Genomic DNA, 14,986 nt, shown 5'->3' on the forward strand with positions numbered 1-14,986 from the left:
ATAAATGTACTTAGTGGTACTATTAAAATATCAGGCCAGGGCTCAAAGTTTGAAAAATGTTTTAGGAGCACTGTGCTCCTAACAGTCTAATTTTAGGGGCACAGTTACATATTTTAGGAGCACTGGGGAATAAATTTAGAGCACTGATGAATATTCATAGGGGCATCCATAAAGTACATAATGTTTACATTCCTGGAAGGGGGATGGTGGTCATCATGTACAAAATGAAGACAGGGGCACTGGCGTAGGAAGTGTGGGGGGGGGGGGGGGGGGGGGGGGGGGGGGGGGGAGGAAGGGGGCATGTGACCCTCACTTTTCAGATATTTTGCTTTATGTTTGCTTTATAATAGTGTAAAAGTGTGTAAATATAAAAGTGTGCCCCCACCCCCCACACTTTTTGGCATCTTCCTACGCCACTGAGGGAGGAGTGTTTCCGAGTGAGAGATTTTTGAAACTGGTAAAGAGCAATTTTGAGTAAAAATTAAACATATAATCCGTAATAAAGATGAAAAAAACAACTTATTTGTAAACAAATTATGGGGGGACCAAAACATGTCCCCACCATCCCCACAGGCTCCCAACTCCGACTCCCCAGATCATCAATGAATACTATAGTAGTTAATTGTAAGCTATAGAAGAACGTAATGATTATAGTTCTACCAGTACTTCTTAATAGCTAATTTATTCTTTGATATTAATGATATAAAACATCACAATTGAAACAATAGAGTAATACAAGTTTATTAACAACAAAGCTTCCACGACCATCAGAATGACGGTAACTGTAACAGTTCTCTCCTTCACCTTTTTACAATGGTCACATGATGCCGAATTATAAATATTGGCCAATCATCAGTCGCCAATCGATGAAAAGTACACGTATCTGGGTCAGAACTTTCCAGACATTGACGTGATGATCAGATCGTATGTAGACATTACAATTCAGGTTTTGCGTTAAAATTAAAGTGAATGTAACAATGCCACGTGCATTGGTTTCACTTGCTTTTAAACTAAAGGTCTTTAAAATCGTGAACGTGTTTAAAAGTCTACTTGCAAATGGAGCCACGTAGAAAATACGGCCTATTTGTAAGAAACATCTTGAACCGCGTTACCGTGATTTTGTAGTCGTTTGGCGTTATTTCGTTTCCAGTTATTATTAACCGTCATCAGACGAGAATCCTAATAAAACCGATTAAATCGGTATACATAATTATAATTTTGTTCAAACTGAGTTGATATCCTATTTAAGGTACATCTCAAATTTCAAACTTACTGCTTAAAAAATATGTTCAGCGAAAGCTGTTTCTTTTCAGCCTTAGTGCAGGGTGGTATTTTTCTCAGAATTGATGACGTCACCAGACCAAGCATTATGATTCTGTTGTTAATCACGTACAGATTAACAAAACGGTGAGTCACTTGGCTATAACTTAAGACTACGAATTTCATAGTATGCGTCAATGCAGTGGTCACTTTCCAACCAGCAAAACTAGTTATTTGGTAGTAATTTTTGGTCACACTCGTGAAAAATCCAGTCGCATATGCGACCAGTTGGTCGAAAACTTTGAGCGCTGCAGGCAGATTAGTTCAATACAATACATTTAAATTGCAGCCATACATATACTAAGGTAACAGGACAGTAAGAGTTATTTCCCCTTTTAAATGACACTAATAGGAGGGCAACTGGCCTCGGTGGCACAGTGGTTAAGGTCTCACTACACAGATCACTTCCGGGTGACAGTTCATTCATCACGGTCCACTATAGTTCCTAATTAGGACACATGTTATGGTTCACATATTCACTTCTAGGAAATGGTGAAGAATTAAAACAATATGTATGTTTAATGGTAAGCCTTCTGGCTGTATTTTGCCCATGTTATTTTGTAATATTGTGCATCGACCTTTTGGGACATGGGTATATGGCGCAAGTGACAGCCAGAGTGAATCGGTTAATGAACCACCTGTTTGGACCGGTACTACAGCCAGATGCGGTCATATAGCAAAAAACTGAGATGGAAAAGTTCTCGATTTTGGAGTGAAAATAAATGCTTATATAATGTATGTTCGCAATGGTGTATGTTGTTAGTGCCAACGAGAACCCGTTCTATGGGCAATCTTCGCTTGAAGTTGGGCAGTTTAACATGGGTTTCAATGGCAGATGACATCTGTGTAGTGAGACCTAAGCCATTGGACTACAGGTTGGTAGGTACAGAGTTCGCAGCCCGGTACCAGCTCCAACCCATAGCGAGTTCTTAAGGGCTCAATGGGTAGGTGTAAGACCACTACAGCCTCTTCTCTCTCACTAACCACTAACCAACTAACAACTTACCCACTGTCCTGGACAGACAGCCCAGACAGCTGAGGTGTGTGCCCAGGACACGTAACTGGATATAAGCACAAAAATATAAGTTGAAAACAAAAAATAATAAGAGGGCAACCGGCCTCGGTGGTGTCGTGGTTAAGCCATCGGACGTAAGGCTGGTAAGTACGGGTTCGCAGCCCGGTACCGGTTCCCATTAACAACTAACCCACTGTCCTGGTCAGATAGTCCAGATAACTGAGGTGTGTGCCCATGACAGTGTGCTTGAACCGTAACTGGATATAAGCGCGAAAATAAGTTGAAAGAAAGAATAGGAGGGCAACCGGCCTCTATGGTGTCATGGTTAAGCCATCAGACATAAGGCTGGTAGGTACAGAGTTCGCAGCCAGGTTCCGTCTCGGCTGCCAACCAGAAAGAGTTTTAATGACTCAGTGGGTAGATGTAACGCCACTACACCCTCTTCTCTCTCACTAACAATTAACAACTAACCCACTGTCCTGGACAGACAGCCCAGATAGCCGAAGTGTGTTCCCAGGACAGTGTGCTTGAACCTTAATTGGATATAAGCACGAAAATAAGTTGAACATTAGGAGGGCGGTTTGACAGGTATTCCCAAGTGTAGGTAGAAACAAACAAGGTGTGGGGATTTTCAACTAGACTATGCACATGCATCATCAAAGGAGAATTTAAATATTTTAATCCTTTTAAAATCACATTTGGAGGTATTATAGAAGAAAAAGAACACTGTTTGAAAATGGGAGTTCTGAGTCTGTTTTGCAGAAGAAAAAAAAAAGCGTTTTATTGCATATTACCTGCCCCACCAAAAAGATAATGCAAGTCATTTATTGTTTCATGGGTTGACATACTGTTCTAATTTACTCTTTATTTTTTTTATAAAGTCAAGTGAATATTACTGCCATCTTAACAAATTTATAACCAGTGGGGTGGGTCTTATTATCAGTAACAATTTGCTTTATTATGTTAGTTACAGTATTCACATACCATGCCATGGGATTACTCACTTTCACTCACTCACTCCCCCTCCCTTCCCCCTCTTTCTCTCTATCTCCCTCTCTCTCGCCCTCACTTGCTCTCTCTCTCTCACTCGCCCTCCCTTGCTCTCTATCTCTCTCGCCCTCCCTCTCTCTCGCCCTCACTTGCTCTCTATCCCTCTCGCCCTCCCTTGCTCTCTATCTCCCTCTCTCGCCCTCACTTGCTCTCTATCTCTCTCACCCTCCCTCTCTCTCGCCCTCACTTGCTCTCTATCCCTCTCGCCCTCCCTTGCTCTCTATCTCCTCTCTCGCCCTCACTTGCTCTCTATCTCTCTCACCCTCCCTCTCTCTCGCCCTCACTTGCTCTCTATCTCCCTCTCTCGCCCTCACTTGCTCTCTATCCCTCTCACCCTCCCTTGCTCTCTTTCTCTCTCACTCTCTTGCCATCACTTGCTCTCTATCCCTCTCGCCCTCCCTCTCTCTCGTCCTCCCTTGCTCTCTATCTCCCTCTCTCGCCCTCACTTGCTCTCTATCCCTCTCACCCTCCCTTGCTCTCTATCTCCCTCTCTCTCGCCCTCCCTTGCTCTCTATCTCCCTCTCTCGCTCTCTCTCCCTCTCCCTCTCGCCCTCCCTTGCTCTCTTTCCCTCTCACTCTCTCTCGCCCTCCCTTGCTCTCTATCCCTCTCGCCCTCCCTTGCTCTCTATCTCCCTCTCTCTCTCTCGCCCTCACTTGCTCTTTATCCCTCTTGCCCTCCCTTGCTCTTTCTCTCTTGCCATCACTTGCTCTCTATCCCTCTCGCCCTCCCTTGCTCTCTCTATCTCCCTCTCTCTCGCCCTCCCTTGCTCTCTTTCTCTCTCACTCTCTCGCCATCACTTGCTCTCTATCCCTCTCGCCCTCCCTTGCTCTTTCTCTCTCACTCTCTCGCCATCACTTGCTCTCTATCCCTCTCGCCCTCCCTTGCTCTCTATCCCTCTCGCCCTCCCTTGCTCTCTATCTCCCTCTCTCTCTCGCCCTCCCTTGCTCTCTTTCTCTCTCTCGCCATCACTTGCTCTCTATCCCTCTCGCCCTCCCTTGCTCGCTATCCCTCTCTCTCTGCCCTCCCTTGCTCTCTATCTCCCTCTCTCTCTCGCCCTCCCTTGCTCTCTCTCGCCTCCCTGCGCCCTCCCTTGCTCTCTATCCCTCTCACCCTCCCTTGCTCTCTATCCCTCTCGCCCTCCCTTGCTCTCTATCTCCCTCTCTCTCTCGCCCTCCCTTGCTCTCTATCTCCCTCTCTCTCTCGCCCTCCCTTGCTCTCTATCCCTCTCACCCTCCCTTGCTCGCTATCCCTCTCGCCCTCCCTTGCTCTCTATCTCCCTCTCTCTCTCGCCCTCCCTTGCTCTCTATCTCCCTCTCTCTCTCTCGCCCTCTCCCTCTCTCTCTCCCTCTCTCTCGCCCTCCCTTGCTCTCTTCTCCCTCTCTCTCTCTCCCTCGCCTTTCTCCCTTGCTCTCTCTCTCTCTCTCCCCCTCCCCTCTGCTTCCCCCTCCCTTCTCTCTCTCTCTCTCTCCCTCTCGCCCTCCCTTGCTCTCTATCTCTCACCCTCCCTTGCTCGCCTTCCCCTCCCGCCCTCTCTTGCTCTCTCTCCCTCCTCTCTCTCTCGCCCTCCCCTTTCCCTCTCTTTCTCCCTCCCCTCTCTCGCCCTCCCTTGCTCTCTATCTCCCTCTCGCCTCTCTTGCCCTCCCTTGCTCTCTATCTCCTTCTCTCTCTCGCCCCCTCCTTTGCTCTCTATCTCCCTCTCTCTCTCGCCCTCCCTTGCTCTCTATCTCCCTCCTCTCTCTCTCTCGCCCTCCCTTTGCTCTCTATCCCTCTCACCCTCCCCCTCGCTCTCCCTCTCGCCCTCCTTGCTCTCCCCTCTTCTCTCTCTCTCCTCCTCTCGCCCTCCCAAGATCCCTCTACCCTCCCTTAAGAAAAACTCTCGCCCTCCCTTGCTCCTAAAACCTGTTTCCCTCCCTTGCTCTCTATCCCTTTCACCCTCCCTTTTCTCTTTCCTCTCCTTGTTCCCTTAAAATTATCTATCTCTACCAATCTTCCTGAGGGCTACTCAGATTCTCTTGCCATCACTTGCTCTGGAAGCCCTCTCGCCCTCCCTTGCTCTCTAAAAGTCTGTCTGCCCTCCCTTGCTCTCTTTCTCTCTCACTCTCTCTCTCGTCTCACTTGCTCTCTATCTCTCTCTCTGTCGCCCTGTCTGTCTCTCTCTCTCTCTCTCTCGCCATCACTTGCTCTCTCTCTCTCTCTCTCCTCTCTCTCTCTCTCTCTCTCTCTCTCTCTTGCTCTCTCTCTCTCTCTCTCTCTCTCTCTCTCTCTCTCTCTCCCTCTCTATCTCATATATATATATATTTCCAATGGTCAAATGGTTTTTCAGCTCAATATATAGCTCACATTGACTGCAATTGTTTGCCCTGCAAGGCCAAAATTATCAAACAGAATATTTTAGGACCCTAAATCAAAAACCTCACCAAAATTAGCCACAACACAAGAACTTTTAGCTGATCTAAACGTGTCAGGTAACTGTTTGTTCAGCTGATAGTTGTGGTGCAATCAACAAGATGTTTAAAACCTAAGAAAAGAAGTGTTTTATTTAAACGACGCAATAAAACACTTTTTATTTACGGTCCTTATGGCGTCAGGCATATGGTTAAGGACCACACAGATTTTGAGACCTGGAAACCCGCTGTCGCCACTACATCTGGCTACTCTTCTGATTGGCAGCAAGGGTCTGTCTCTTGTCTATTTGCGCTTCCCACAGGCAGGATAGTCTGTCAAACCATGTCCTTTGTCTGTCTGTCTGTCCAGTTCTCTCTCCTCTCTCTCTGGTCGGTGCAAGTGGTTTACACCTACCCATTCTCTCCTTGCGGAGCACTCACTCAGGGTTTGGAGTCGGTATCTGGATTAAAAATCCCATGCCTCGACTGGGATCCGAACCCAGTACCTACCAGCCTGTAGACCGATGGCCTGCCACGACGCCACCAAGGCCGGTAGAAAATGTTTAAAGACACCATGTTAGGAAAGTAGAAGACTGAAAAGAAAATCTGGTTTTGGTTCACTTACTGAGATCTAATTTGTCTTCACATCTAATGCAATTTTCTTCCTTTGTTAATGGTAGCTGTACTTCCGTCTCATCCAACAAGGTCAAAGACAGGTCACGAAGAATGAAGAACACACGGATTGCCTAAAAAACCAGTTCATCACTTTATTTATGTTAAGTAAAACAGATTCAAGTACGTTTCAGAAGATGTTTAACGTCTTAGATCTTTCAGTACATTATCCACTATTGTCTTCTTGCAATTCCAATAATAGGTTAGCACCCTAATGGGATTCAAACCTGCATTTCTCGATAAATGTTCGCTGCTCTACAGACTGGTCTAAATGAAAATTCCACCACCCGAGTCCAGTAGAGGTATTTTATACGTGTTTTCATGTTAACACACGCACACTCACACAATTTTAAAAATTACAACTAGACCAAAAAATAAAGATGCTATTACAAACAATTCACAATCAGAAACCTAATCAGAAGGTGAAAATACATCAGAACAAAATCTTAAGGGGATATACAGTAGAATCCCGTTGGGTCAAACTTGGAAGGGTCGAATACAAGCGTAAAGCGTGAACCAGAAACGAAGTCCCGAATTACACTGACACGATGTTGACCGAATGGTTAGGTCGAACTACCCGATGGGTCAGACACTTTCCAACGATATTCAACTGTATGTACTTTTTTTTTAAAACACAGAAAACCTTTTGCTTAGCTTAAAAAACATGCTCTAACGGGAAAAATTAAAATCACATGAACTACATTGTTGTTTTCATAATTGGATTGATTTGTTTGTTTGTTTTGTTTAATGACACCACTAGAGCACATTGCCTTATTAATCATCGGCTATTGGATGTCAAACATATGGTCATTTTTCCATTAGTAGCAAGGGATCTTTTATATGCACCATCCCACAGACAGGGTAGTACACACCACAGCCTTTGATATACCAGTCGTGGTGCACTGGCTGGAACGAGATAATCGGATTGGTTAATCTTGAGTTTAAATTACTATAATTAGATCAGCCAGTCAGATGAGTTTGTTAAATCAAAATCACATTCAATGAAAATCAAAAATGGAAAATGCTACCAAGAATAGAACAAAAGAGCCTAATACTCACCCGCCTTGCCCTCTCCACCTCCCCACATGGCAGTCTCTTGCTGAAGTCTATCCCAGTCAGAGGGGTGCCAGTGGGTGATAACAGAATGGAAGAGTCCATTGTCAGGTATTCAACATTTAGTGGATGGTTCTGAAAAATTACATTTAAATTATTATGTGTAATGATAATACATGTAATGATTTACATTTCTCTTGGTAAATCAGAACAAGGATTTTAATGAATGAGATCTGCTTAATTTTTTTAAAAGCTATCTTCTTATAATATTTGTTTTGAAGTTTATGTCTTATCAAAGAGAACATTTTAACAAAGAAAACCACTAACATCAATAAAGTAATTTTCATAATAATATAAAACTACTAAATTATTATTTTAAAGATAGCAATATTTAAGAAATGAAGCCTAGCTAGAACAGGCCAAAGACATTTTAGAAGAATATAATTATATAATATATAGGAAATAATTGGTTACTGTCTTAAGATATCAGCTTTATCCTGTGAAGGTTAGAATGGTGAATGCAGTGAGGCTCTACCGAGCTACATTCGCCATTCGACCTGAGCAGTTATTTCTTTTATCATGCAATCCTACAGGAATATTCGGAAAATCATTATTTATTCCACTTTTGTGTATGCAAATCGGGTATTGTCAACCTAGCAAGGCTTTTGCCGTATGACATCATACAAGATACATGACGTCATTATTTGTAAGATGCTAGCTACATTCTGTCACATTAAAAAAGCATTTCTAAACTTTAATTCATAAATAAATATAAGTTTTGTATTGTTATCGCAAAAAATAAACTTTATTTGTATTTACTGTACTTAATCAAATGATTTAAAGACTATGTTTATTGTAAATCTACTCTGAAATACTCGAGTCGAGTCGGGCTATATAGTGACCTATATTTTTGGTCTTTGACCGAAAATATAGAGATTTATCTAGTCATCATATCTTGCCAATGTACACAGTGATTGCTGGCTAAAATAAAATGCACTGCCTACAACTTACCTTCATGTCTCGATACTCATCTTCAAACATGTCCAGAAATATTTCTTCACTCTGCAGTGAAATAAAGAAGATAATTAATACAGTACTACTGAAAATGAACTAAATTAATGGCATGAAATTATAAACTATTATTACAAATACAAACGTTTTTCTAACTGAACATATGGAATTTGAGGTAACAATTAAATTTAAGACCTAATCTATATTTGAGAAAATGCTTATTAAAGATCTGTCAAATAAAAAAAATAAAAACAGTAGCCTATGTACTGACAGCAGGTTTCTTCTCCCTTTCTGTAAACAATGTTGTGATTTCCTTATTTCCAACTCTTTAGTAGAGCACTTAATTATCAGCTATTGGATGTCAAACATTTGATAATTTTAACAGTCTTAAAAAAGGAAATCAGGGATTCTAGATTATGGTAGCCCCACTCCCATGACTAGTGATATTCAGTGTTGGGCTAGTAAATAAATACTATTGCCATGCCCGACGGCTAGTAAATTGTTTTTGTAAAATGTTGCAGTTAAGTCTATTTTGTAAATATGAATATCCTGTCCCCCACCCCAACCCCCCAATGTCAGTGTTTTTAAGCTCCATCTGCCTGTTTAGGTGACATATCTGATTATTACTATTTTTTAGTAAAAATTTATTAACTTAAAGTAAAGTAGGGCTAGTGAATTTTTAATCGTGACTGATACATTTTTTTAAACATCAATTCCATGGCTAGTGGATTTTATAAAAATTCTAGAAGCCCTGAGAAAACCTACTATATTTTTCCATTAGTAGCAAGGGATCTTTTATATGCACCATCCCTGAGACAGGATAGCACATACCATGGCCTTTGATATACTAGTCATGGTATACTGGTTGGAACGAGAAATAGTCCAATTAGTCCATCGATGGAGTGTGTCAATCTTAGACCGATTGCGCATCAGGCGAGTGCTTTACCACTGGGCTACATCCCGCCTGGCCTTGTAAGATAATTTCTACAAAATAGCTAAACTTTGCCCTATTCTGTTAACTAATATTTAGACCTCACCACTGACCTTATAAAAGTTCCTAAGCATCTGCCTGCTGCACTCATGAGCATTTTCAATGGATGCCAGATGACGGTCCTGCAGGAATGACTTGCCCAGCTTGAGCACAAGTTGCTTTAGTAACTTGATGGATAACTGCAATGTTGCCAGACGAACTTTACTGTCTGTGGAGAGAAAATAAAGAGGTTTTATTTAATATAGTAGATTATTTAAATGATTTTTAAAATGAAGACCACCAAAACAAACAAAAAAACCTCAAGGGTCTGTCGAGCAAAGATGTGTTGAAGTCAACAAATGATGCATGCATATCTAGACACGAAGTGAAAGGTATACCATTTAAATACGGCTTTGAAAAACTACACCATTGTTATACTGACAACCACACATTCCACAAAAAGATTTTTTGGTAAGGTTTTTTTTCTCACATTATTTAATACAAGACACCTTGTATAAAGTTCCTCTCCAATAAATTTAAATAAAAAAAATAGCTTCCCATTCCACTCTCTGTTTAACATGGCAAATTAAACATTTCACTCTATTTTAATCAGGTAATGAACTGTTAAACTTTTAATTAATTTTGAGCATTCTCAACTATCTTCATTGGAAGTTTTAAAAGTGACTCTGAAATCATTCTGCTTCCATTAAAGGAAGAAAGGAAATGTTTTATTTAACGACGTACTCAACACATTTTATGTACGGTTATGTGGCATCAGACATATGGTTAAGGACCACACAGATATTGAGAGAGAAAACCCAGTCGCCACTTCATGGGCTACTCTTTTCGATTAGCAGCAAGGGATCTTTTATATGCACCATCCCATAGACAGGATAGCACATACCACAACCTTTGATGTACCAGTTGTGAGCTTCCATTAAAGAGTATGACACATAAATGAATTGGGGTGTAGGGGATGTGGGGGTGTTGGCAAATTAACCTGAATTGGTACAATTTATAAAACCAATCATAAGAAAGATCCGAGTCACTGAACGGAGTGAATCGTGTAGCACTGTACTCACTTGTTTGACATGCCAATGTGATGATTCGGATGAGTCGTTCCACTAGAGCGATGTTATAGTGGTCTTTACTCTGGAAGAAAAGAAAAATAAATACAATTCTTCAGGAGACCCAACATAAATGTACCTTAAAAGAAACAAAATTGAGAAAAATTGGAATGTTTCTTCTTTTAAGAATCAGGGTTGGGAATTGGTGAACTGTAAAAAAAGAGAGGAAATCTAGGGGAGTCCCGGAAATTTTTGAAATCCTAGGTTAAAATCTGTGCCATCTGACACATTTTGGAGGAAAGGACGATTAAAATGCGAGGAAACGCAATGTTCCATGAGGAAAACAGCTGATCCGAGGCGAATTCAAACCCCTGAAAAATACGCCACCTGACCTCAAACAAAGGCATATTCCCCATGGGATATTAGTCTGGTACGAACATCCCAACAGCCGATGGGATGGCTAAAAATCTTCCAGCGAGTCCTCTACTTTTTGTTCCAGTCATGTGACCGATACTTCCTTGTTTCTCCTTCGCTGGCATGGTTTGGATGTCTGTTTTCTTTACTCCATTTAAATGTTAGCCTTTGTTTGCAGTCAAGTTAGGTAGAAAAGAAATAATGGTTTGTCAATTTGCAATAATGTTTATAACTGATAGAGCAGCAGGTCCTTAACATCCTCTTCAAGATTTTCAAACATTTATTGTCTCTAGAAACATAAGCAAAGTCAAGGTTATCTCCATCAGGACTGCCTATTCTAGCAGAAGTCAAAACAGAGATACCCTTCTAAAAGGGATCCTCCTACAGCCACCACCCTCCCACCCCCCCAAAAAAAACCGTAGTCCATCTTGTATTCATATAATCAGTACATGGGGTGGGGGGATTTCTCAACAGGTGAAAAAGGTTTTATTACCTAATATACAGTGTATGTAATAAAGTAAAAATAATATCCACGTACCTCTGATCTTTCTGTTGGCATTAGAACACTGTCCAAGAGGTTTTGACTTATTCCTGTAAAAGTAACAAAAATATACCCCTTGGATAAAAAGATAGAAAGAAACATAAAATGACCGCCGGTAGTAGGAGTGCATAGTAGGTGGTTACAAGTGCCTCTTAACAATGCCAAAAGTAACTACTGAACACTCCCCGAAGTAGTCAGACTAAGCCCACAGATAAAAGCTAATGGGGAATGGAAGGTGTCTGGCATAGATAGCCACAAGAGACAAGCTCCTGTTACGGTTAGAGAGACAAGGACTGGGATGTGGATGTGGACAGCGAAAGAAGTTGAAAGATAGGAGTTGCCAGATCGGGAAGAAATGAGAGAAAGGAAAGGGGCAATGGGATAAAAATAAAAAAACAAAACAAAACAAAACATAAAATGTAAGAATTAAATTTCCGTTCCATCTATATACTTTATCGCAATCTGATTAGTTGAATGTTAAGTTTTCTCGTGTTACTATTTGAACTGAACAAAATTAAGCCATGCCACCTGCACACCAAACTCGCACAAGTTTTCTGCAACAACATGTAGCCTGATTATTCAGGTCTCTCGAAATCTATATTTACATTAAAAATTTCAACAAAGCACATATTTAAGATACACAAAGCAATAAACTTTATGATACAAATACAACCTAAAAGTACAATTTTTATATATCATATCGTTACGCGAGATCCAGAAGGACGTAAGTGCATCAAAATTCATTTTTAAAAAGCCAAGATAATGAAGGAAAACTGTTTTTCTTGATCAGTAGTTAAGATGTTGAATTTGTTTTAATGACAATGAAAGCTGAACATATTTACGATTTCTTTGTATATCTGCGGTATTTATAGCATATTAGGTGTTTTAGTTATTTGCTTAAATAGTTGTAGTTACGACAATTATTCATGATTAAATTAAATGCGTCATTTGTGTGTCCAGTGATCTCTCTAGGTTCTGTTGTGTGTTGGGTGCACTCTCCGGGTTCTGTTGTGTGTTCAGTGCACACTCCTGGTTTTATTGAATATTTGGCGATCTCTCCGGGTTCTGTTGTGTGTCCAGTGATCTCTCCAAGTTATATTATGTGTTCAGTGATCTCTCTAGGTTCTGTTGTGTGTTGGGTGCACTCTCCGGGTTCTGTTGTGTGTTCAGTGCACACTCCTGGTTTTATTGAATATTTGGCGATCTCTCCGAGTTCTGTTGTGTGTCCAGTGATCTCTCCAAGTTATATTATGTGTTCAGTGATCTCTCCAGGTTCCATTGTGTGTCCGGTGATCACCAAGTTCTATTGTGTGTTCAGTGATCTCTCCAGTTCTGTTATGTGTCCAGTAATCTCTTCAGGTTCTATTGTGTGTTCGGTGATCAATCAAGGTTATGATGTATGTTCAGTGATCTCTCCAGGTTCTATTGTATTCAGTGATCTCTTCAGGTTCTACTGTGTACAGATATCTCTCCAGGTTATGTATGATGTGTGTTCAATGATATATACAGAGTATGTTATGTGTAGTGTTCTCTCCGTGTTTTGTTGAGTATTAAGTGATCAATCCACCGGTTTTTGTTGTGTGTGCTAAATTATTTTCTGCGTCTGTTGTGATTGATATGTCATGTTCAAGTTCTCTTGTGTGTGCTATGTCATAATCATGGTATGTTGTATGTGTGTTCTGTCATGTTCTTCGGGTTCTGTTGTGTGTACTATGTCACGTTCAGGTTCTGTTGTGTGTACTATGTCACGTTCAGGTTCTGTTGTGTGTGCCACATCATGTTCAGGTTTTGTTGTGAGTTCTCCATTATGTTCAGGTTCTGTTGTGAGTGCTATTTCATGTTCAGGTTCTGTCGCAAGTGACTGGATAAAGGCTGTGGTATGTGCTGTCCTGTCTGTGGGGAAGTGCATATAAAAGATACCTTTCTGCATTAGGAAAAATGTAGCGGGTTCCCTCTGATGATTATGAGTCATAATTACCAAATGTTTAACATGCAATAGCCGATGATTAATTAATCAATGTGCTCTAGTGGTGTTGTTAAACAAAACAAACAAACTGTCGCAAGTGCTATGTCATGTTCATTTTCTATGGTGATTATTTTCTCATGTTCAGCTTTTTGCTATGTTATGTTCAGGTCTTGTTCACACCTTGCTTTTTAAGGTGCGCAGGTGCTATCGCGTTCGTACAGCGCATGTAATTTCAATCTGGCGAGTGTGAAAAATAATGCACATTACACTTAACAAATAGCGCATATTTTTGTATATTGATTGCCACTATTTACCGTATGTAGCTGATAGAAAGATCTGTTTATTAATACCAGAAAAAACTGTTACGGAACGGTAGCATCCATGCAAGATTTTAATATCTGACTGGTACTTATCTTTGCTATACAAATTGGAAAACACAGGTTTAATAGACATCTTCGAAGACGTACCAATCCGATCAAAATTCTTTGCCTATTTAATTTATTATTAATTAGAAACAGTCCACTTTTGTAAGGTAATAGATCATGTCTGATAAGGATACTCATTTATACTGTTCATATAGTTATGACAAAAAGAGAATAAAATAGTGGCTTCTGTAGCCTACACAAATGAACTCGTTACGAAAATCAGCGAAGTCGGTACAATTGTCTTGATTAGTTCATAACTGTTAGCCTACAAAGCTTACGTAAAGTCCCGAAAATGGCAATCGTGTAATTTTATACTTTCTTTAAAAAAAAAAAAAATTAGACAGAATAATAAAAAGAATGAAAAGAAATGATAATAGGTGTGTAGGAATAAGCCTAGGTCTTTTTTTTACGTCTGTTATTTGTCTATTTATTTTATCTTTAAAAAAAAATCAAATAAAACTTCATTTAAATATTTGTATTTCAGCCATACATGTAGGTTAATGAATGTGCATATTATGTTGTTTAGATATGTATTTATGTACACACTATAGTAACAGTAATCAATGATCATTTCTGACTATTTAATTTTTGTTTCGTTTGTTAGAAAGTCACAGACCATGTGACTGGAACATGATTTGATGCGCAGTAGTCTGTGGCATATTGACCAATCAGAGCTATCGGGGTCAGATAATTTTTACTCTTGGAGTTCTGCACGCACACACTGATCTACTTGGCAACTTATTACGCATTGATGATGGTGTCTAAAATTATGGGGTTTTTTTTACTGTCTTTATTATGGCATCCCATGTTTGGAATAAAATCCTTTGCAATGACAGATTCTGTTTTCAGAGTTTGTGTATTTTGTTATTAACAACATTGGGGCCATTCTAGATCAATGACATAACGCTGTCAGAGCGGTTTGTAACTTGTAGCGGTAGGTTAAATTAAAAATGCCACGTCAGTGTCAATGTCCCAACTAACCCTATCAATTGAAGTAATTGTAGGCCCACGTTTCACGATTTTTTTTTTTTTTTAATGTTTTAATAATATGAGTCAGTAGTGCACACCTGATATGCTTGGGTCGTAGTTCATGAACC

General features: G+C 40.4%; 1 protein-coding gene across 1 annotated transcript in view; it reads right to left on the bottom strand.

The window, feature by feature from the left end:
* LOC121378764 (protein CLEC16A-like) overlaps positions 1 to 14,986 on the bottom strand; it is a 68,488-nt gene that overhangs the window by 23,581 nt on the left and 29,921 nt on the right. Inside the window, exons 14-19 of the mRNA XM_041507066.1 lie at positions 11,496 to 11,548; positions 10,559 to 10,628; positions 9,551 to 9,705; positions 8,507 to 8,557; positions 7,502 to 7,630; positions 6,396 to 6,516 (exon numbers count right to left, since the gene is read on the bottom strand). Of these exons, the coding sequence (XP_041363000.1) occupies positions 6,396 to 6,516; positions 7,502 to 7,630; positions 8,507 to 8,557; positions 9,551 to 9,705; positions 10,559 to 10,628; positions 11,496 to 11,548 (579 nt within the window). The remainder of the gene's footprint in view (positions 1 to 6,395; positions 6,517 to 7,501; positions 7,631 to 8,506; positions 8,558 to 9,550; positions 9,706 to 10,558; positions 10,629 to 11,495; positions 11,549 to 14,986) is intronic.

The sequence above is a fragment of the Gigantopelta aegis genome, chromosome 8 (genome assembly GCF_016097555.1).
Source record: "Gigantopelta aegis isolate Gae_Host chromosome 8, Gae_host_genome, whole genome shotgun sequence".
Taxonomy (NCBI): domain Eukaryota; kingdom Metazoa; phylum Mollusca; class Gastropoda; order Neomphalida; family Peltospiridae; genus Gigantopelta; species Gigantopelta aegis.